The sequence below is a fragment of the Suricata suricatta genome, chromosome 13, assembly GCF_006229205.1.
Source record: "Suricata suricatta isolate VVHF042 chromosome 13, meerkat_22Aug2017_6uvM2_HiC, whole genome shotgun sequence".
NCBI classification, from domain to species: domain Eukaryota; kingdom Metazoa; phylum Chordata; class Mammalia; order Carnivora; family Herpestidae; genus Suricata; species Suricata suricatta.
In genome coordinates this window covers 2484664-2507764 of record NC_043712.1, presented here as the reverse complement: position 1 = coordinate 2507764, position 23101 = coordinate 2484664, and the positions used below count along the sequence as shown (strand labels likewise).

General features: G+C 68.0%; 2 protein-coding genes across 6 annotated transcripts in view; one reads left to right on the top strand and one right to left on the bottom strand.

Moving 5' to 3' along the window:
• RXRA (retinoid X receptor alpha) overlaps positions 1–23101 on the bottom strand; it is a 69974-nt gene that overhangs the window by 35015 nt on the left and 11858 nt on the right. Inside the window, exon 1 of one of the 5 annotated variants that reach the window (XM_029921154.1) lies at positions 10485–10535. The exons of 1 other annotated variant lie outside the window; for it this stretch is intronic. Coding sequence is in view for 1 of the 4 variants with exons in the window: in XM_029921150.1 (XP_029777010.1) it covers positions 282–399 (118 nt within the window). In the remaining 3 variants the exon portion in view is untranslated. Of the gene's footprint in view, positions 1–281; positions 521–2963; positions 3103–10479; positions 10536–23101 lie in introns of those variants that run through there. 3 more of the 5 variants (XM_029921153.1, XM_029921152.1, XM_029921150.1) reach the window with 3 other exon arrangements.
• Positions 7899–23101, top strand: part of LOC115276920 (collagen alpha-1(I) chain-like) — a 23605-nt gene continuing 8402 nt past the window's right edge. The window contains exons 1-10 of the mRNA XM_029921035.1: positions 7899–8189; positions 8777–8860; positions 12165–12889; positions 14146–14537; positions 14995–15209; positions 15747–15953; positions 16622–16725; positions 17090–17254; positions 17411–17558; positions 22752–22938. Of these exons, the coding sequence (XP_029776895.1) occupies positions 7899–8189; positions 8777–8860; positions 12165–12889; positions 14146–14537; positions 14995–15209; positions 15747–15953; positions 16622–16725; positions 17090–17254; positions 17411–17558; positions 22752–22938 (2518 nt within the window). The remainder of the gene's footprint in view (positions 8190–8776; positions 8861–12164; positions 12890–14145; positions 14538–14994; positions 15210–15746; positions 15954–16621; positions 16726–17089; positions 17255–17410; positions 17559–22751; positions 22939–23101) is intronic.

Genomic DNA, 23101 nt, shown 5'->3' with positions numbered 1-23101 from the left:
GCCCATATGTCGAGGGCGGGCCAGAAACCAGTGGTCCGAGCCCGGGGCCGTGGGGTCTCTGGTCACAGCCATGCCCCTAGGACCGGAGGCGAGTCCCCGTTTGCACATCTAAGGACAAGGAGCTGAGATGGGCAGCCAGGATGGTGGCCAGAATCAGGAGAGAGCAAGGTGCCCTCACCTGGGTCCCCTGGCAGATGTTCCATGAACTCCACACCCATAGGTGAGGCACCGGCCCCCTCCCAGGCCGGACTGCCCCCAGGCCTGCCAGTCCCGGCCCTCACCTGCTGGCCACCTGCGGTCCCCTGCCCGCCAGGCCAGGCCCCCTCCCGAAAGAGAGGCCAGGAGGTGCAGCCTCATGGCGAGTGTGGGGGACAGGTCCCACCACGGGGGTGGCCCCATCAGCCCCCGGCCCGCCGGCTCGGGGTCCCACGGCCTCCGGCGATGCAGCGTGGCGGCACACAGGCGGCGGGAGCTCGGGTGGGGAAGGAGGCCCGGGGGGACTCCCAGAAGTCTCCGTAAGGCAGCTGCGAGCGGCAGGAGCCGAGTGGCGCTCACGCCGGCCCGGCGGGCGAGTTCCCCTTTCCCAGGCCCGCCCGGCCCACCACCCTCACCCAGACACCTGTGACCACAGGCGGCTCCCATTGGCCGAAACCGGCACTTCTGGGAAGAGGACAGGGACCCTAGCCTTGTTTCCTCAATCTGAGCCTGCAGATGGTGAGGCAGATGGGCACGCCACCCGCCGGGGCCCGGCCCCTTCCCCAGCCGCTGAGGATGGGGCCCGCTTGCCCACCTGGTGCCGGCCGCCCAGACCCACTGCGCGGGTTCTGGCCAGCCCGCGGCCAAGCCCCCTGCACCCCGGTGGTAGGAGCCCTCCTCCCACAGGACTGAGGGTCCCGGCCAGGGCAGAGGGCAGAGGGAGGTGTCGGGAAGCCACTGGGAGCCCCCCAGCCAGGAAGCAGGGCCTAAGCCGGTCTGGACAGACCCTGCCTCCAGGGGTCACAGGGACTCAGCCTCAGAGCAGAGGGTCTTCGGGAAGCAGGAGGCCAGGAAGCCTCCACGGCCCCCACCTGCTCATCTAGGCCACAAAGTGCCTTTCATGGCCCATCAGCCACTGGCACTGGGAGTGGGGACAGGGGGACCACAGCACACAGCCTTCGGCCCCACGGGGCATCCCCCCCCACACACCAGGCAAGGGGCCTGAGGCCCAACCAGGTCTACCCTCACTGGGCTGCCCTGCCCAGACCGCACACTGCCTGGGGCTGGCGCTGGGATTGGGCCACGGAGATCCAACCGGGGCTGAGGGGGCAGAAGGAGCCCACTGAGGTAGGCCACACACACGGCCGCACCACCTGAGAAGCCCTCCACGGGCAGAAGCTCTGTGTCGGGCCAGGGGACACCTGGGCCGCAGGCATTGCTGCTGTCACCGAACACGGGGAGACCCGGGCGTGCACTGCTCCCCCTGGAGGAGTCTCACAGACCGCTGGGAGACCTCACGCCCCGGCCCAGGCGGCCCCCAGACCACTCCGGCGCCCCCACACCCGCCCAGCTGCTCACACCACCCTCCACCGCAAAGCCAGCCGGCCATGGGGCTGGGGCAGGCCCCTTCCCTCGGGGGCCTCCACCCCCAGGGAGCCCACCAGCCTTGCCCCCACCGCAGGCTCACCTGGGGCTCCCATCCTCACAGCTTGTCACATCCTCCAGCTCAATCCTGTCATGTCCCCAGGGACCCACGCCACGGCTCAACCCCACCACAAATGTCTGCCCAATCCGGGGTGCCAGGAGTCACACCGCAGACTGGAGGGGCCTGGGACTCCCAGATCCGCGGCGAGAGGCGGCTCTGGTTTGCGCTTTGTGGCCGATGCACGTGCTGTTTCCATCATGACGACATGAGCCAGCTCTACGGCGGCCTGACGTTAGCAAGACTCTGGCCAGACAGAGCCAGGCTGCGGCCGCCCCGCCGCCAGGTTGGCTGCGGTCCCTCGTTCACCCCTGCTCACGCCTCCCAACACCCGTCCGCCTGGCTCAGCGCCCGGGGCCACACCTGGACAAGCTCACCAGGTCCTGCCTGCAACCGGCAGCGCGGGCCCAGCCCCGGGGAGGCTGTCCTCCCAGGAGGCAACATGGTGGCCCGCGGTGGCTGGCGGTCACCTGTGTCCCCCAGATCGTCCTCAGCTGCCTGTGGCCTGGGGGGCAGGGCCATCCCCGTGAGACCCCCCCTCCCCCGCTCCTGCCGCCGGGGGCAGCCACAGAGGAAATGGCGCTTGGTGTCATGGCAGGTGGGGTCTGGGCCTGTGGCCCACCTCACAGAGTGGACACAGATTTACTCCTGCCTCCGCAGGACAAGGAGCAAGTGCAGCTGACCAGGGTCGGGGGTGGGGGGACCTGCCCCAGGACTGCAGGCCTGGTCACCAGTCCCCACCGCGGCCCGCCGATGTGCAGACACCTGGGGAGGCCAGCCACCCCCGGCCCCGGCACACACACACCAGCCACATCGGCGGGGGTCACACGGCCCGAGAGTCCTACCGGCACAGGGCTAGCCCTGGGCATGGCCTCCCAGCCCCCGGGGGTCTCCCCAACCAGGCCCTGTCCTGAACAGACCCATCCAAAGGCACTCAAACATTTAGCAAGTGCCAGGAATGCGGCAGGTACCGGGCAGAACCGGGAGTCTGAGGGGAGGGGGAGGGGGGTGTCGCTCAGTGGGTGCTGCACCTGCCAGGCGCGCATCTCTTCCTGGTCAGCATTTAATGACATGGCACATCGTCCAGAGCTTGAGGTTGGCCATGGGCCAGAGCGTTCACCACACGGAAACCAGAGACACCCCAGATCGGAGCTCCCCCACCCCCCCACCCCAGAACCACGGGGACACCCCCTCCTGGCTTCAGCTTCCCTCTCTGTAACCAGAGGGGGTTGGTGGGACCCGAGAGGCTCCTCCCCTCCCCCCGGCACCCCTCAATGCCACAGACCTACTGTTCCTTCCAGGCACAGGGGCCCTTCTTAGCCAGTCCCCTGCCTCTGGTCCGCTGGGGCAGTGTAGCCACATCCAAGATGGCGGCCCAGAGGCCTCTGCCCACTCAGGCCGGCGGCCCAGGCTCTCTCCCACCAGCAGGCCGGGCCCGCCCCAGCACCAGGCCCCGGGCCCCTGCAGCCCCCACCGCCCGCCCGGCCTCCCCCTCCCAGCCCGGGTGCCCCATGAACAGCAAACACATGCGCCACCCGGACCTCAGCTTCCTTCCTCTCCGCACACAGCAGCAGTGAGGGAGCAGCAGGCAGGGGCGGGGGCCACCGCGGAGGCCAGCTAGCCCCCCCCGCCCCCCCCCCGCTCCCCCGGGGACCGGGGAACAAGGCCGGGCCTAGGGAGGGTCCCGGAAAACTGTGCCCAAGCAGCCCCCACTGACGACCCCCAAAGGTGCAGCCACCCCTCAAAGCCCTGACTGGGGCCGCTGAAGACCGCTGACCGTTAGCTGGGGACACCTCCCATTGATCCAGGGTCTCCATCCATCACTCCCACCAGCCCACCTCCCTCTCTCGGAGGGGCCTAGCCACCCCCCCAACCCTCTCCAGTCAGTATGCCATCGGCCCCTCCTAGCCCCAGCCCTGGCCCTCAGAGCAGGCACCATCATTTACTCTGGGTCTTCCTGCCAGGAACCCCTCCTCCAGGAAGCCCTCCCTGCCCCTGCCAGACACGGTAAATAAATCATCAGGACAGAGCCCCAGCCCCAAACCTCTCTCAGGGTCTCAACACCTGCCCTGTGTTTCTGGCTTAGGCCTGAGCCCACCAGCCTAGACTGGTCATCCCTTGACCCCCACCCCCAGCCCAAGCCAGGCCCTCTGGCCACCACTCCCAACCATGCTACCTAGTCGAGGCCTCTGAGCCTCAGATCTGCTCCAGCTGCCCTCCCCCACCAGGACCACCCTGGACCAGCCCAGCCCATGTCTGATCTTCTCAGAGGTACCCAGATGGCCCTCTGAAGGTCTGGGGCTTTTTCTGGAAGGTCTGTGCCCAGGTCCCAGAGCTGGCAAGAGGCCCTGCCAGGCTCACCCCCATGCCAGTCTGTACCTCTTCCCACCGTGGGGAGCATGGGCCTCCCGCCCCTGCCCCCCGGGGCTCTGCGGTCTCTGCAGTGGTGCGGGCCTCCAGCAGCGGCTACTGTCCACCTCGGGACTCCTGCAGCCCCGAGGCCCCTGAGCCCGGGACTGGTGGCCCTGAGGCCTGCGGGGGTTTCTTCCTCTGGCCTCCAGCCCCCAGAACCAGGTGCAAGGGGTTGGCAGAAAGTGAGGCTAGCTGGCCAGGTTTATCCCTGTCCCACACAGGAGCAGGAGTGGGGTGGCACCGGGCTGGCAGCCGCAGGGCACCGGCACGGGAGGCCCCCCCTTCGGGCCCACCACACTGCCCTATCTGCCCCCTGCACATCCAAGGACTGACCCACCCGACCCGAGGGCCAGACTCCAGGTCTGTCCACCTTCCCCTCCCCCCGCCCCTCCCCGTGGGTGTGCTGCCCGCTTGCAAGGTGGGCACTTGAAGCCGCCTCTGCTCCTTGGGGAGCGCTGACCCGCGGAGGCAGCAGCTTCTCACAACCACCCAGCACCCCCTGCCCCCTCCACGGCACAGCCTGGTGGGAGGCTGGGTCTCTGCAAGGGAGGCCACAAGCAGGCCCCCACCCACCCGGCCCCGTGCTCCCCCATACCAGGCCAGTGGCCTGTCCTGGCACATCACCCCACAGCCCGGCCCCGCCGCCCCCGCTCCCAGGATCGGCGTGACTCACGGGGCTGGAACGCCGCCTGGCCCCCACCCCAAGCGGCCGCCCTTGACACACACACCTGTCTGGACTTGAGGCTGGCGGATGGCAGGAGGGCCTGGAAACTGGGTGTCCCCAACAGTGTGGGGCCGGCCAGGCGCCGTGTCACAGGGGGGCTCCCCAGAGGGACGCAGGAAGGTCATGCTCAGGCAGGTGGCTCAGGAAATGTAGCCCCTACAGGGCTGGAGGCCCAATCCCAAAGGCCCCAAAGGTCCCAAGGGCCTCCAGGAAAGGGCCTAGAACGGGACGGGGCCTCTGCCTCCTCAACTCACCCGCCCCAGAGGCCCGCGTGCTGACCAACCGGGGAGGCTCCTGGACCCTCCAAACCAGGCACAGAGGCCACTGCCTCTCCCCATAGGAGGCCGAGGTTCACCCTGGGGGGCCGGGCAGATCCACAGGCCCCGCCCCCACGCGGGGCCTCTGCTCAGACTTAGGCCAGCGCCTCAGCTGCTCATCAGGGGTGTCTTGTCACCTCCTGGGAATGACGGGTGCTGAGAAGGGGCAGGAGCCCGGAGAGCAAGGCCCCGCCCGCAGGCAGGGGGTGCAGGGACACCTCCGAGTGGGCAGCCACATCTCGGCTCAAAGGGCCAGACCTGGCCTCCACCGCAGAAGGGCCACCGGCGGCAACGCCCACTGTCCTGACCCACCACCCCAAGGGCGGGGCCCCGGCGGCCCCTCCTGACCACAGGCGCCCGAGGCGTCCCCACAGATGGCCAGAGAACAAGGGAGTCCCCGCCTAGGATCCTCCAGGAGTGGAGCGCCGGGTACCCACGTCTCCCGTGCATGGGTCACAAAGGTGCCCGAGATGGCCCCGACTTCACCCCTGGGGAGCCCACGGGAAGTGGGCAGAAACCCTGGCGGAGGAGCCGAGGGGCCTTGCTCAGTGCAGGTGAAGCGGGGCGGAGGCTGAAGAAGAAATAAAGGAAAAGGTACGGAAGGAACACAGCGAGGACAAAGGGACAGGACAGGGAGCAGCGTGGCGTCCGGGCCCCCTGCGCAGACCGGGCCGGGACGCGGGAGGGGTCCAGGAGCCGCCCGGCCAGAGAGCGAGGGCGGCAGCGGCCCCCCCACCCGCACCCCCAGGGAGGGAAGGTACGGGCCTCTCTTCCGGGCACAGGACGGAGGAGGACGATCTGATTCAGGGAAACAAAACAAAGTCACAGCCAAGGGCAGCTGGCTCCCCCCTTCGCTCGGCTTGCGGGACTCGCACAGGCAGCACACGGCCACGGGCCAGGACGGCTGCCTGCGTGTAGGGCCTCCTGGGACTCCCGGAGACAGACAGACGCACGGTCAGGCCAGGGCACCTCTGGGCTCCGGGGCCCTCAGCGTGCCGAGAACCAGCGCCCCTCAGCGAAGCCCGGCTGTGAGCGCAGCAGCAGGCGGGCACGGCCTCGGGGGTCAGAGGCCCCCTCTCCCTGGCCGGTGGCGCTCGACCCTGTGCTGGAGCTGGACGGGGAGGTGGAGAGGGTGGCCTGCGCACCTGCCCCTGGGAGCTGCCACCGTCTGGCTGGGCACCTACCACTGCCCCCCCCCCCGAAGACGGTGCCAGGGGGCCAGGACGCACCCCAGAGCCTGGTTCTAAGCAAACACCCCAGCGAGCATCCTCAGTTCCCTCCAGGCCACGGACCTCCCGGGCAGGCTATCGCTCCCTCCTCCTTGAGGAGGGTGTGGCCCGCCCGGAGGAGGCGTGGGGCCAGGGTCCCAGCGCAGGGCCCCGTGCATGACCATCACACGGCAGCCCCACACTGGCCCTGCGTCTCCCCAGGCCCCCTGGGGCCTCGCTCACGCCCCATTGCCTCCCCAGACCTGAAGCTGCGACCGATGAACACACACACACACACACACACACACACACACACACACACACACACACGGGAGAGGAAAGAAGGCAGAGAGCAGAGCCCTGGCCAGAAAAGGTAGATCTCTGGAAGACCAGGGCACACTCGGCTCCCCCAAATCCAGCACTGGGGGAGACGGCACGTGTGGACCAGGTCACATGAGACCTGGTTTCACCCCACGGTGACAACACTGGGGACAGGCTCCCCTGCCGTCCCCTATGCCTCTGGACACCCGGAGCCGAGCCCACAGCCGTGGCCAAGAAGGCGGTGGCGCCCAGACCCCAGACCCCGGGCCACCACAGGGCGGGGCCTCACCAGGCACAGCCCTTCCTCCAACACAAGGACACGCACACGCCACACCGCTCAGGCAAGGGCTTCTGTAAGCACAGGCCACGCAAGAGGCCCTTGACATGAGGTCCAAGAAGAGACAGAGTGACAGCCGTCAGGACAGAGGTGATGGGGTGGCAGGGGCCGTGTGGGGTCCCCAGGCCGAGTGGTCCACAGAGCCGCGCACGAGCGGGAATGTGCAGTGTTTATGACGAGCACATTCTGCCTCCAAGCAGGGGGCCAGCTGCCCACAGGGGCCTCCCTCCACGGGGACCACACAACGGGGACCCCATTCAGCTGGGCCTGACCCTGACGGACAGCCCCAGAGCGAGTGGACTCCTCGGTGCGGTGATCAGGAACTCGGGCCACCACCCCTGCGCTAGGGGACAGCTCGGGGTGACAGGGGGGCGGGGAGGGGGGAGAACCAGCTCAGCCCATCAGCGGTCTGATGGCCTCCAGTGCCGGTGGACAGCAGGGCAGCCCTGCCCGGGGATCGCAGGAACAGAGGGAGGGGCCCTGGGTTCTGTCCCCACCAGGTCCCAGACACTAAGCAAGCCTGGCCAGGGTCCCTGCTCCCCAGTGCCAGCCCCTCACCAGGCTCACCTCCAGGCCGGGGTTCTCAGGGCCCCCAGGAGGACCCACCTGCCCGGTCAGGGACAGCAGACAAGTGGGTGCCGGGGAGGGAGGGAGAGGGTGGGGCCAGGACACACAGACCACACTCCGCCTGGAGGTGAGCTCAGACCACCTGCCCGGCCGGCTGGCCACGGGAGGTGCATGCGCCCGCACCCACGCCAGCCCTCCCCAGGACCAGAAAGTCCAGTGCCCTTGGTCTCACTGTGGCTTCTTGCCTGTCTTGAACCCCACAAACAATGCGGAGCCCACCACCCAGACAGCTGCTTGGGCTCAGGTGCAGGATGCTGGGCAGGTCCTTCCCGAAATGCCGTGTCACCTGCCAGGTGCCCCTATGGCCCCTGTAAATGCCCGCCGCGAGGGGCACTGCCAGAGTCCCGATGACCCCCAACGCGTGGGACCCAGCACCGGACGCTTGGAAACAGGCACCTCGTTCGGCTCTTCCAAAAACTCTCCGGGCATCACCGTCTTTACAGACCCGGAAAGCAAGGCTCAGTCACATGAAGTCCAACCTGCCCAAGGCCACGCAGCTGCCACGGTGCAGTGGGGGAGAGGGCAGCGCAGGCCAGACGGCCAGGTCAAGGCCGCTGGGCACACGGTGGGTGGGGGAAGGGGAGGGGACAGCGTGGAAGGAGAGGCGGCAGGGGCGCAGACGTCAGGGCTGCTGGCAGGGCCCAGGAGGCCGCGCAGGGAGGCCTAGACACAGGAGGGCACACGCCCCACACGCAGGCCCTGCTGGGGGTCCAGGAGCCCCAGGCAAGGCCCTCAGGGGAGCAGCAGGGCAGTGACCCCAGGAGCGCCCTGGTCCCGCCCCCCGCTGGCCACGAGTGCTACCAAAGGCCAAGCCCCATCTACAGCACATCTTGACTCTGACAGAGACCAAAGCTCTGTATCCATTTCTGTTTCAAATGTCAACACGGAGACGCCGCGTTCTCTCTGCGCTCGAGAAAAAGGCCAACCCGCAGCCGGACGCCGTGGCACTAACCGGGGGGGGCTCCTCACTTTGGCTTTGGTAACAGACATGCAGGGTTGTGGGTTTGGAGGCAGGTGCTTTACAGACTCTCAGCACCCCTGTCCACCCGCCCCCGGCACGGACCCCCCACTAACACCCCCTCCATGCCAACACAAGTTTGATTTTCCCCTAAACTGCACCCACCCCCTGAGCCCCTCCAACCCCACCCCCAGGTGAGCCGGAAGAAGCCCTGGAAGGGCCAAGAGCCCCCCGCCCGGCCCCTGGCCCCTCCCCCACCCCCGCCAGTGCCACCCGCTGTAAGAGTGGAGGCCGCTGGGTGAACTCAGTGCCAGCCCACCCGTGTGGCCCCTGGGCTGACCCCGACATGAACCAGGGCTAACTCTGGGCCACTAGCAGCTGCCCCAGGCCGACTCCTGGGTCCCAGAGCTCCCCCGCCCCCCAGATCTGGATAGCACCCGCTGGGCCCCCAGGAGCCACTCCAACTCTGGAGGCACCCAGGCCAGCCACGGCCATGACGCCACCCCCAACCCCACCCCGCTCCCAGCCTCCTCTGCCTGCACTCGCTGGGCCGGCCCACTCCGCCCCCACCCCACCCCCGGCCTTGGGAACAGGGTCATTTCCAGGAACACGCCAGCTCTCTGGCCTCTAGGCCTGGACAAGCTGTTCCCTGGGCCGAAACTCCCTCTGCGTGTCTCCTGGCTCATGCCAACCCAATCTAAACAACACCTCCTCCAGGATGCCCTCTTGGACCGGAGTAGGGACCTCTTCTACCACATTCCCCTGAGAGGGTCCCCCCGCCGGCTTGTCTGAGGCTGCCGCGGTCTGGGGGCTCCTGAGGGTAGGAGCCCCAACCGGTCCTTCAGGCATCCCCGGGGCCTGGCACGTGGACAGAGTGGGGGTGAGATAGGCAGGGACAAGCCAGTGCAGAATGCGGATTCACCCAGAACCAGCCACGCAAGCACCAAGATTTAAAGATCCCAAAGCACTGACAAGCTGTGTAACCCCTGAGCAGTTAAACAACCTCTCTGAGCTTGTACTTCCCCTTCTGCAAAGAGATGCCACCACGTATGAAGGAAAGTGGCTCGGAGGCAGCTGGGGGGACCGGTGAGCACGAAGCCGGCCTTCCTCATCCACCCCCGGCGGCAAGGACCGGCAGGGAGGACCGGCGGGGAGGCAGGCGGCCAGCCCACAGCCAGCGGGCCTGGGCTCCATTCCTGGCACACGACTCATGGCCGGGTGGGGCGGTGGGCATCTGGCTCAACCCTGCCGGCCTCAGTGCCCCTGTCCTCAGAAAGGCTTCACACAGCACAAGTGCTCGCCAATGAGACACTGGTCCCCACTGACCCCCGTGCTAGGAACAGGCAAGTAAAGGAGGCCAGGCCCTACCCAGGGCCGCAGAGTCCAGACTCACGCAGAGACCCTCCAGGAGCCTGTGGGGCTGCCAGTCAGTGAGAAAAGCAGGACAGGAGAAAAGGCACTCTTCTCCGGGAACAGACATCAAGGAGGGCTTCCTGTAAGAGGAACCACTTAGCTTCCTCCAGCTACAACACAGTAGATTCCTATGTTCCCCCCAAACCGACCCCTGCGCTCTGTGCAAACGGGACAGGCGCCCCTGGCACAGCCCCAGGGAGGGCGGCAGACTCGGGGACCCTGGTAGCAGGAGCCATGGAGCCCAGGGCCCCAGTCCAGCCCCACCCCCTCCTGGCCACAGGCCACAGGGAGCGACATCACCCCCTGGGCTGGGGCGTTCTGAAACACGGCGGAGGACAGACGCGGGGTGCTGAGCACGGGGCCTGGCGCACAGCAGGTGCTCAGGAGCCGGGAGCCCCTCCCGGCCACGGCCTTCCTGCAGTGGCAACCCCAGCCCGCCTGTCACCCGCAGCGCCCTCCCAGCCCTGACCGCGGTGACCCTCACCTTACCAGCGCCGGGTCTCCCAACACCCCCTTCTCCACGGCCCCTGGCTCGGCCGTTGCCTCACTGTGCGGCCCCGACCCAGCCCCTCACCCTCTCTGGGCACCTGCTTCCTCCTCCATGAGGCTCCCGCGCCCCTCCCCTGCTGACGAGTGACAGCCAGACGCCTCGGCGGGGGCAAGGCCTGACCGCAGGCTCCCAGGAGCCCAGGCCCCTCTGCCCCACAGCAGGGGCCTCGCTGTCCCGCTCCTCTGCACCCAGAGAGCCAGACCCTGGAGACCTTCTCAAGCAGCTCCATGCCGGGGCTGGCGGTGTCCCCGTGGGGGCCTTGGGCCATTTGCCCGAGGTGGCCCGGTCAGAGCAGCAGAGCTGGGGAGTGCCACAGCTCTCCCACTGCTGTGTCCCCTGGGTCTGACCCGGAAGAATCCAGGGAGAGTGGTCTTCACTGGCCGGCAGTGTGGACTGGGTTCCTGGCTCACCGGCTGTGTGACCCCAGCAGGTCACTCGGGCTCTCAAGCCCCGTCTTCCCCCCAACACACCAAGCATCAGAACGAAAATGCCCGGGCTTACGGGCGGGCCGCACCACGCTCCGCAAGTCCAGGGCCCAGAGCACAGGGGGTGACCAGTCGCTGCACCCCCGACGGTCCCAGGCCCCACTTCCCACCATCTCAACAGGGGGTCAGCCCGGGAAGAGGCCCGTGTCAGCCAGGCCAGCCCCTCAGAGGGCGCAGGGCCCGGGCCCCTGGCCTGCAGCCCCTGCCACCCAAGGGGTATACACCCACCAGGCCGGAGGGACATCCTCGGCCTGCCTCCCTTCCCTTTCCTTCCCCTCCCTTCCCCTCCCCTGCCTGCCACAATGCACAGGCTCCAAGCGCGGGGTTCAAATCCCGCCCCCGCCCGTATCCAAAGCCCCGCGATCGATGGAAAATGGGCAGGTCACAAGGACCACGTGGGCCACGAGCATGGCCAGAGCCCCGGGGGGCGGGGGGGGGGGGGAAGCGGGGAGCCGGGCTCCCTGGACAGGGAGGCGCGGGCTGGCCAGGGCCCGACACCGGGTCCTGTGACGGGCCGACAGGATGTTGGGAAACCCACGAACACTTATTTCAACACCGCGGGCCGAGTCAGCACTGGTTTCAACACGCAGCAGCACCAAGGAAGGGCCGCTGCCACCCCGTCGGCCGACCGCCGGCCACACTGCGCCACGTGGTCGGGGCGGGCGGGGAACGCTGGCCTCGGGCACAGCGCTCTTGGCCCCCTCCCTCGCCGTCCCCCAACTTTGGTGACACCCCTTGTCCTCAGGGACTCGCATAAACAAGGGTTGGGTCATTTCAAAGGTGCGGGGGCCACCCCCAAAGCCTGTCTCCCACTCCCCTGCACCGGGCTGCAGGCCCAGTGAGCCAGGGGGCACCAGGCCTAGAATCAGCCCCCAGCTCTCTCCCGGGCCTGCTGGGCGAGTGGGGCACCCACCCACGACCTGGTGCCTCAGGGCACCCTGCCAGCCCATCTCACCGTTCCCACGGAGGCGGCAGGTCAAGTTGAGCATACACAGGCCCCTCTCTCTGCACAGCCCAGCCCAGCCCACGCGCCTTTGCTGAATTTTAAGCAAAAATAAGAGTGGGGGCAGGGGCGGCAGCCCGTGCTCCAGGAGACCGGTCCCGCTGAACTCTCAGGGGAGCCCCACCCCACAGAGGAGGATGCTGAGGCCCCGAGAGGGCACAGGACGCCCCCAGGGCCACACCCAGGTCCTCCATGGGGCCAGCAGGAGGGAGCAGCCGTCGTCGGGCTGGGGGTCTGGTGGGCAGCTGATCAGCGTCAGAGGTGGTTCCCTGGGGAGGGCGGGGACCGTCAGCTACTCGCCGCGGGTGCTGACCCCAGAGCCGCCCAGGGGCCCCAGCTGCAGCCCCCCCAGCTCTATCCCCAGCTCCAGGGCTCAGCACCCCCACCCACTCGCCAGCTGGATGCCGCCCTGCCCCAGGCCCTTGGTAGACTCCCCGAATGAGAGCGGGCAGCAGGGACCCTGCACTGGGCCAGCGCCTCCCTCCATGACCGCGGTACCCCCTCCACCACCACCTGGCCACCCCCCCTCAGGGCCGTATCCCTCTCCCAGCGCGGGTGGTCCAGGAGCACTCCCTCCAGCGCCCCCTACTCTGGCCGAGATGCAGCTCCATCCCAGGTGCGTGAGGCCCCAGCACCTGCCTGCTGGCCCGCCCGGCCTGCAGCCTCACCAGGGCTCCAAGCGGCCATGGGTCTGTCTGGGTGCCCCCACCCCTGCGTCCAGCACAGAGCACCGACCGCTGCCGGGGGCGGCCGGGGTGACACAGGAGGAGCCTGGGGCTCCCGCCCTGCAGCTGGCCCCCAGATGCCCTGGAAGGCTCGGCACGGCCAGGCCACACCAGCAGACATGGAATCTCAAGTGAGGGGTGACCCTGAGCCCTTCACCGGACGCAGACCGGCTTGGCTTCTCACAACAGATGTGGGGACACGGCAGAAAGCCCACCGGGGGAGACGCAGGGCGCACCAGCACACAAAGAAGGGAACCGGGTAGACGAGCAGGGCCCGGGGTGGTTCTGGGGGCCCCGGAGGGCCTCATGGAGAACCGGGGACAGGAGGGGCCGGCCAGAGGAGAGCCTGCAGGGGGAGAGCCTGGGTTCCAGCTCTGGTCCGAGGACAACCTAACCTGTCACTCCACATGGCCCTCTGAGGCCCCTGAAGGCATCCCCTGGTGAGGACCGGCTGCCCTCCTTCCTGCCCCCACATGGGGAGACCGAGGCCAGATCCAGGGAGTCAGGCAGTGAGGCGCCCCCACCACGTGCCCAGTGGAGCCTGGCACCACTGCCCGCCGCTCCTCACCCCGGCCCACGCGAGTTGGGGTCCCCATGCGAGTGGATGCACACCCACGTGTTTGCAGGGGACACATGCAGGCTTTCAGGTCAAACTGGGCCTTGAGCTGGGAGGAGGGGCCTCCAAGCCACGAGGCTGCAGGAGATGGGGGGGGGGGGGCGTGTGAGGACGGATGGGGGAGGCGGCCGCCTGGGGACAGGCCCGCCTGGCCCAAGAGGGGACGGGGCTCTCTAAGGTCGCCCAATGGCCGCAGGTGGAACGCTGGACCAGGCCCATGACTCCCAAATGCAGGCAGCGTGTGCAGGGAAGGAGACCCTGGGCGGGGGGCTGGCAGGGACGGCGGGGCCCAAGGCCCTCAGAGCGGCGGCCATCAACCCCCACATCCACGCATGTGCACACACGTGTGCACCACATACACCAGCACGTCTGATCTCTCTCAAAGCAACACAGCCAACTCTCTGGAACCTTCTGCTGCCTGGGCCCTTTCACACCGCAGAGCATCTCTATGGCATCAGAGCACCAGGAGGCCCCCTGGCAGGAAACCCCAGGCCCGCGGGCACGGCCTCACCTGGGCCCTGGGACGGCCGGGGCCACTGCAGCTGCTGCTCCTTCTGGAAGGAGGCCTGGCCACACCCCTGTCCTGCCCTGACCAGCCCTGACCGGCCCTGCGCTGGACTTGCGGGGGCACCGGGCACTGAGGGAGCCAGAGCCGGGAGGAGGCAGGGCCACACACGAGGTGTGGGGGGAGGCCCCTGCAGGGACAGGGACCTGCTCAGACTGGGGGGGAGGACCAGAGGGGAGCACCCCCGGGCTGTCCATCTTCCCCAGCCTGCTGTTCCCGGTCGGGGCTGGGGCAGCCCTCAGACGGTGGGCACAGTCCCCAGGGGCGGAGGAGACCCTCCCCCCCCAGACCCAGACCCACTGCAGCCAGGCTCCCCGGGCGGTGCAGAAGCGGGTGCCCTCTCGGGGCATCAGGGCCTGGAGCTCGGCCACACCGGCGGCCTCTCGAGGACCCGATCGGGGTCTGTTTAATCACAAATTACAGCAGGCAGGAGCATCTTATGGCAGAGTCTCGGGCGAGGCCGATACCTCAACCGATGTCAGGGACTCTGGGAACCATCAGCTTAATGAGCGGTTCCTGCAGCCTCAGCAAAAGCCGCCGGCCAGGCCAGGCCCGGGGAACCTGCGGGGCCGCCAGAACCGGGCCGGCCGGGTCTGGGGTGGCGCCCGGCCAGGAGAGGACAGCGCGGTGGCGCCCCTCACAGTTCTCCACCCGAGGGCGCTCAGGCCGTCTCTGTGCCCCCGGGTGGGGGCCCGCACACACCCACTGCGCCGGTGGGGGGGGCAGTTGGCGGCGTGAGAAGGCCCCAGAGGCGGCATTCAAGGCCAACTCAATGCCCCGGACGCACCTCAAAGGCCCCGGTGGGACAAGCCCACCACCCCCTCCCACGTGGCCCTACCAACCTGGCAGGGGGCCAAGAGCCCGCCTGGCCACACCCGTCTGCAGGCGGCTGGGTCCTGCTCTGCACCGCCCGCCTCGGCTGCCCCCCAGCCCCCCAGGCCCCCAGGGCTCGCCAGTCTGGACCCAGGGCACAGCTCGGCCTCAGGCAGGGGTCCCCTCTCAGCCTCAGTCCCCTGCCTCTCTGAGCCCCTCACACCCTGACGCTGGGCCTCCAGGTGCCGCTCCCAGAAGGGCAGGCCCGCCAGAGACCCTCTCCAGCCCCCACCCCTATGAGGAGGCCCTCGCCTCCCAGGAGGGACCGTCCTCCCCAGCCTCCCTCGGCCGCACTGGCCCCAGGCCAGCCTCTCCCATCTGGGGGTTGGGGGGCAGCCGCGGCCGGTGCTGGGGAGGGGGCCACGGCGGCCGGCTGCTGTGCCGCCGACACCCCGACGTAATGCCTTCCAGATGTGGCCGGTGCGAGAGGGGAGCAGCCCGCGCCCTGCTGAGGAAGCTGGAAGCCGCCTGAGACACTGTGGAGCCTGCGCCAAGTCGTGGACCCGGGAGGGGGAGGGGAGAGGCCGCCGCCCCGCCCCGTGCGCGAGCGCCAGAGACCACCCAGGCGGGATCGGGCAGGGGCATCCTCCAAATCGGGCCTGAGCTGGGCAGGATGACGGGCTGGGCGGGTGGGGGGTGACACATCTTCCCTTCCTTCCCAGGGCCCCTCACGGCCACCCTGGCCCGAGTCTGCGGCCACCAAGGACAGACATTGAACTGGCCCAACTGGCCCATCCCAGGGGCACTGAGGGACAGTAAGGGCCCAGTCCGTCCACAGCACGAGCATCTGGGCCGGCACCCCACCTCGTCTGGCTGGCGACAGCAAAGGCCACACTGCCCCAGGGCCCTCCGTCCACACCAAGGCCGCTGCGTGCCAGACCCCGGATAAGCCAAGAACGCTTCGGTCTCTCACGGGAACCCTTCCCGGGAGCAGGCACACCAGCCGAAGTGTCCCGAGAGGCAGGGCTGGCCCCCGCTGCAGGTGCACCCAGGGCCCGGGACGCAAGTACCTCCCTGGCTCACCCACCCGGGCACCACTGCCCTCTGGAGGAAAGAACAGATGGGCAGAGAGGCCTCTGGCCAGCCGCCGGTGGGCGACTGGGGTGCAGCCCTGGTCTCCACCTCTTCTCGAGTGGGCCCGGTGAGGTGCTTTCCCAGAGGCCTGGGGCACAGCCCGCACCCCGACCCTGGCTCCGTCCTCCACCCAAGCCTGTACAGCCTTCGCCACGGGAACCCCCGCCCCCCGACGCTGTGGGGCAGGCCCCTCGCACAGGGCGCCCGGGCGTGGGGCGCAGCTCTCTCGGGCCTGTCTGCTCTCCTGGAAGAGGCTGGGGAAGCAGGGGGGAGGGGTCCTCATCCATGCCGGTCTCCCGGCCAGGGCCCCCCCCCGCTGGGCCCAGGAGGCTGGCTCTGCCTCGGGCACGCAGACCCCACACTACCGCCTCCTCTCCCCTGACCCTCCAACGTCACCACAGGCAGAGCTGGGCCTTGCTGGCGGTCCTCCCCTACTCCCCAGAGCACCCCACGGCCACCACCTCCCTGACCCCAGCCCAGGTCACCTCCAGCAGGAAGCCACCCAGAAGGCCTGGAGGAGGCTGAGGCCAGGCAGGCCGGGCCAGGCCCCAGTGAGAGTCCCGATCTGACCCGTTGAAGCCTCAGCCTCCAAGCTGTGAGCTGCCCCGTTAGGCTGGCGAAGGCCCGAGACACGTAAGCACCCGAAAGGGGCTTCCGTCATCAGCGTCAGCAAAGGATCCTGGATCCTCTCAGCAGATCCTGGCCCGTCCCCACTGGGGTTCCCGGTGCCCACAGGTCGGGCGCTCACTGACCTTCTGCCCCGCCCGGGCCCACGAGGGCCCGCCGCCCCGGCTCCCGCACCCCGTCCTTGAGCCCTTGCCCCTCACAGACGAGACGCCGTGAACCTCGGAAGCTCAGCTCAGTGAGACGAGGCCTTAATTCAACTTGAGATTTGGAGGAAAAGACAGGCCAGCCTGTCACCACGGCCGGGGTCTGGAGGGGACAGGAGGAAGCCACTCGAGGCGTGACCCAGCACCTCTCAGCTGCAAAGTTCTCCGGGGAGACTCCTCCCCAAACTCCTGCCACAAGTGCAGGTGACAGACCGTGGGGAGCCCAAGGCTCACTCCCGAGTCCTCCGGCGAAAGTGCGGCCGCCCCGGGCGTGAGGAGGCACCCCCGGAAGTGAGCGTCAGAGAGGGGCAGCGCGGGCCCTTCCCCGCGGCTCGAGGGCCCACGCCGACCATGCCCACACTGTGGGCACTAGCGTCGGCGTGTGCTTAGCACCTGGCCGGGCCCAGGACGCTGGGCCCCTGGAGGCGTCCTCACCGCCCCTCACACGGCACCACCTGGGCCTTCCTGGAAATGGAGCCAGCAGTCCCAGAAGCCTGACGGCAGCAGACAGCCACGTAGACCCGGGAGCCCTGCAGGGGTGAGGGGTGAGGAAGCCGCCAGCCGGCCCCCGGCGGAGAGCCTGCGTGCGGGGTCCACCCCGAGCCCACCAGGGAGGGGTGCTCAGACGGGAAACCAGTGAGCTGTGAAGTTAGTCGATCCTCTAAATGGACACCTCCCACCCCCTCCCTCCTAGGTGGGTGGACGGCCCCGTGGGCTCCGCAGGGAATGGGACGCCCCCGAAGCGGCCCTGCCACGGCTGGATGTGTGGGGACGGAGAGCCAAGAGGTCCTGCTGCCCCACTGGACCACGTCCAGTCAGCAGACGTGGGGACGCCCAGGAGGGTCTGTGTGCCCAGGCGGAGCACCGGAGGAATGAACGCCCAGCACTGCAGGGGCGGGCGGCAGGGAGGGGCTCCGGGCCCTGTAACAGCACCAGCAGAGCCTGGGCAGGAAGAAGGGGGTGTGGCAGGGAGGCAGGGCACCGGCTCGGTGGAGCCCCCGCCAACCCAGCTCAGCCACGTGGGCCCGGCTCCCACACAGACCCCGAGTCTCACTCTGCGGGGGGCGCCCCCACGCCCAGCCTGCCCTGGCGCCTGCCCCTCGGGCCTCACAGCCAGGTGGGGACAAGCCACCAAAGCCATGGAGCTTGGGCCACAGGGGAGTGATGCTGGGGGCTGCAGGAGCATCCGATGGGGACCCTGACTTGGGGGAGGGGTCCAGGAGATGCCCCGCCAGGCAGAGCCCCCCGTGGGGGTGGTCCGGGCTACGGGACGCCCGCACCTGTGCTAAGGCTCCAGGCAGGGCTGGGGACGCAGGGTTAGCCCGGAGCGACAGGGCCCCACAGAAGGCAGGGGTGGGCAGCACCCCCACAGCACAGACAAGCACAACTCGCCATCTGTGCGGAGCCGCGTCCCCTCCTCACCGGCACGGGAAGTGGGACCAGGGCCAGGAGAGGTGGTGCCAGCCAGGGGTGAGCTCGGGGCGGGGCTGTCCCTACAGGAGCCAAGATGCCCGCCTAGCAAGGCTATGGGAACCTCCCGGCTGCCCAGGGTGCCCCCTGGAGGGGACACTGTTGTCCCCAGTCTGAAGACTGGAGGGGACTCTCCAACCCAGGTGAGACCAGGGAACACTGAGGTGCCCAGGCTCTGAGCTCTGGTTCTGGAGCCTTCCACCACCACCTGGTCACTTAGGCAGACGGAAGGCAGCCCTGAGAGCCACAGGTCTGTTCCCAAACAAGGCACCTCTAGAGTCCCTCTGATTTTAATCAGAGCCATTAGATGCTTGCCCGGCAATCAGGAGACACCAATTATGGTACCCTGAAGGTCGTTACCAACAACTAAGCCTGTGACCACTGACGGCGCGGACTCCCTGATGAATTGTGTTAGAGGAGTCTGTCCCCAGGAGCCCCAACACCTCCGCGTCTGCACCCCTATGCGTCACCTGCACCTGCCCGCCACTGTGTCCCAGCCCTGGCCCCCGCACCCCCCACCGATGCCCTGGGGCTGGACGGGGGAAGGACGCCACACGGGGACATTTAGGGAGAGAAGGACAGAGAGGGAGGCCCAGGACAGCGGGGCCAGCCCTCAGCTCAGGCTGGTCATGGGACCCAGCTGGGTCTAGGAGGGGGTGTGGTGGGAACAGCACAGGGGCAGCCACCGCCTCAAGGGAGGCCTCAGTTTCCCCATCTGTGAAATGAGAACATTAAACAGGATCTCCAAGTTCCCCTCTGGCTCTGAGACCAGGTCCCTGACCCAGAGAAAGTTCCAGAATCATTAGTTGATAAACAAATCAGCAAAACAGTTACTACATTAACGTGATGAGTCAGATGGCAGGGCACATGGGAAAGTCAAGTCTGACACCGAAAGGCCTGCTCTCTCCCATCAGATAAGACCCGGGCCGAGCTGGGGAGAGGAGGAGGTTACCGAAGGCAGTGGGGGCCACGCCAGGCTCCATGTGGGGGCTTCTCCAGCCAGAGGCACCCCAGAAAACTTGCCAGGCTCCCTGGATTCCAAGACCACCCAGAGGGGGCTCCCGGACCCCAGACCAGAAAGACAAAGCCCGGCTGGCGCTCTGACAGCCACCGGGGAAGGGCCCCCTCCCCACAGCCTTCCCTGCCACAGACCGCAGTCCCGGGGGGCCCTGCTTCCTGAGAGCCCAGCACGCACTGGGGCCTGCCCCGCCTCAGCCGGGACGGAGGTCTCAGGCCATGGCCCTGCTGGGCGCGGCCCCTGCTCACACGGCCCCCGGGGCCTGGGTGGTGAGCCCCTGGCCAGTGGCCTCAGACCCCAGGCCCCTAGCAGGCACCACTGCAGGGGCGTCGGCATGTGCACCAGGGGAAGGAAGCAGGCTTAGAGGGGCCACACGCGACCCCGAGGCTGGTGCAGGGCCACTGGGCACCATCCCGTGACCAGCAGGGCTGGGAGAGGGAAGGAACAGCTGCTTCCTGCCTGTTCCGCCCCCACCCCTGGCAGCGGGCGAGTGTGGGGCAAATCACCCCTCAGGAGGCAGCCAGGCCCCGGGCCCCAGCCCCCCACAGCACCGGGCCCCAGGACCCGGCGGCTCCTGGCCCCCCGAAGCTGCCTGCCCAGCCGGGGGATCCCGGGCCGCCCCCCCCCAGGCAAGGCACAGTGCAAGCTGGGCCTCGGGAAAGGCCGCCTCCGAGGGGGCCCAGAGGAACCCAGCCGGCACTGTGCAGGGGGCGGCGGCACTCGGTCTGGGCATGAGGTCTCTGCCCCGCCTGGCTCCCTGCTCCCTTGCCTTGAGACCCCGGGCAGCTCCAGAACCTTCTGCTGCCCTTTGGTGGGGCGATGAGGAGCCTTGGCTGTGTGAGCCCCTTTGCCTGCACAGGCCAGGCCCATCCAGGGCCCCTTCCAGGCTGCGCTGCCCAAGAGGGAAACAGACAGAAGGTGGACTGGGGCCGGGGCCAGGGCGCCAAGAGTCACAGGACCTTCCAAACCCAGTGGGAGCGGGGGAGCAGCTCCCCCCAGGGCTCACCCCTGGCTTGTTCTGGGCCCCAATGCCACACGCTCCCAGCCCTCTCCTGGGATTCCGACCACAAATGATTCTGTTTCAGCAGAGCCAAGGGAGTGGTCTTCAACCGTCTCAGGCCCACTGATGGGGAGAGGGGGTTAGTCACCTCCCCGGGGGCCCTCCCTCAGCAGCCCAGCACCTCCAGCAGACAGAGCCGCGTCCCCTGAGGTGAGAAGGAGGGGCTGGGGGACTAGGAGGGGGCAACCACCATGACTAATTAGCTCATTACAGCCAGGTAATTATCACAGGGCGCACTCCAAAACGTAAGAGGCCCAGGGGCAGCCCGTCAATGCCACTGGCCCGACACACCCTCATCAGGCTCTGCATGGCCTTTGGTGTCCCCTGCTGGGCCTCAGTTTCCCCAGTTGCAGAGTGAGATCCGTGGCTTCCAAACCTGGCCCTACAGCCCCTCAGATGGCGCAGGGGCCCCAGAGCCCAGCCCGGAGGAGCACCCGCCCTCACCCTCACCTACGATGGCCCAGGACAGCCCTCCACGGCCACTTCCGCAGCCCGAGCCCCCCAACTCTCTGGTTGCAGACCCACACTCTTTCTGGGCCTCCCCCCAGCTTCCCCTGTACCCACGAGTGCTCAATAATTGCTCCCTGACCTGAATGGGCCGCACCGTCATGGCAGGGGTGGGGCGAGGCTAGGCCCACGAGGGCGCCAGCCACCTGCACCTTCGGTCTCCCGTCTTGGGACCCCCCACCCCTTCCCTGCGCCCACAGCGGCCAATCACAGGGCTTCCGGCCTGCCGCCCACCTGAGCAACGTGCTTTCACACACAGGCTGGTCTCAGACCTGCCAACGCTCCCAAGGGAGCCGCTGCCATCTCTCCCGGACCCCGGCCCTGGCCAGGCCCGCCCCAGGAGCAGCCTGCCTCTGGCAGGGCTCAGCGCCCGGCCTCCTCCTGCTGACGATCGGGCCCAGGAGAGCCAGGGAGGCAGCTCCGCTCTGCTGGAACCGCACGGGAACAGAAGCCTAGAAAGCCAGATTCCGGGATTCCTGGAAAATTCTCTGCCACCGGACCTTATGGTTCCTGCACACATCGCTTCCACAGTTCCCGCAAGGTCAAGTCCACAGGGCTTCTGAGACCTCCTCCCCCCACACACCCACCCACCCAGAACTCCTCTCCGTGCGGGCCTCTGCATATGCTGGTCCCTCGTCTGGGCCTGTGGACTGATTGATGCCCCTTCCAGGAAGCCTTCCTGACAGCTCCGCCCGGGGCCACGCTTAACGGAGACCTTCTCCCCCAGGACCACAACTGCCCAAGTCCTGTCCCCTCCCCTCCACTACACCCTGCACCCTCGCTTGCCTCCTGCCTGAACATGGCCGCTGACAGTCTGACTGGCCTCCTGCCCAGCCCGGGCTCACTGGGCTGGATCCTCACCTGGTGGGGACACCCCAGCTGGGCTGGGCCGAGTCTCCACTCCAGCCCCCACAGGGAAAAGTGCTCACACTTGGCCCGGGCCCAGGGTGGGGCACCAGGGTGGCCCTCTCAGAAGCGAGGCACAGCCTCCCGTGGGGACCGCTGTGAAGGAGGTGACCCTCGGGTGGACGGACGACTAGGGTCTGTCCAGGGAAACCCCGGAAGCAGCACACGCCTTCCAACCGTGGCCCAGAGCATCAGGAAGGTCCCAGGGCACCCACAATCCGGCCCCCACTCCACGTGTCCCCGGAGCCCCTGGCACAGGGTAGCCCGGGTTACCGGCAGTGTCTTCTGCCTTCTCCTCGGCTGTCACCTCTCTCTGCCAAACCAGGATTTGCTACAAACTGTCCCTGAGGTCGCGTCCTATGATAAGATAGGTCAAAGGTCACCAGGGCAAAACTGACAAACTTATTAAGAAACCATGATGTACGGGTTTCTAAGAACAGAGGATCTGAGCTGACGGTAGCCTTTTTTACCTCCTTCCAGCACACGTCTGTGTTCCAGAAGGTTCTGACTAACAGAAACCTGACTTCTGGCTGGGCAGGGCATCTCCTACCTAAAATCTGCTCTCAATTACGCCACCAGCCAGTCCCCTGGGCGCACAGGGTCTCACGGCCAGGGCCACGGCTGGGGATGGGCCGCTAGAGCTTTGGAAGCTGCCACCCTCCCCGTTGACACGGCCTTCCCTGGGCTGGCAACTCAGCCCTCTAGGCTCACTGTGAACAGTCCTCCTAGGTGACCCCTTCCCACACCTCCCCCACCCTGGGGGACAGATGAGGAAACTGAGGCCGGGCAGGTGCCTGACATCACATGGCTACAGGAGAGGGGCCCTTTCTCAGGACCGCGAGGAGCCCACTCCTGGCCCATGACCTCCGGCCAGGCCCTCCCCTCCACCCGGGGCGGGAGCCAAACCCGTCCGACTGGCCCAGTCTGCGCCTGACGTCTATCTGTCCCATCGAATTTCTCCACGGCACCAAGCAAGAGATTGCAACAGGCCTCAGAACAGATAAGAAGACTCGGCTGCAGCGTGTGGGCTGGGGGCCGGGGGCGGATTCCTGTTTTGTTTTGTTTCTGCCCCAGCTGCGCCCCCACTGCCCCCCAGCCCTGCACGGGGCCCGAGGCCTCCCGGGGGTGCTCTGCGGGGGCCCAGGCGCTGGGGCTCCGGGCCGCCTGCCTGCTGGGTGCTGGGTCGGGAGGAAGCGGGCGAGCCAGCCCCAGGGAGCCGCCTTCTGTGACAAGCCAGGGGCCGCGCCGGCCCTGGGGCAGGGTGAGGCTGAGGCGGAGTGGCCCCACCCCTGAGAAAGCAGCTCTTTCCCAACTGCGAGGACACACCTGCCACCAGCCAAGCTGGCCTTCCCCCCCAGCGGCCCGGCATGAGAAAGTCCACCCCGCCTGCCCAGTCCGGCTCGAGGGCATCACTGCGGGGGGGG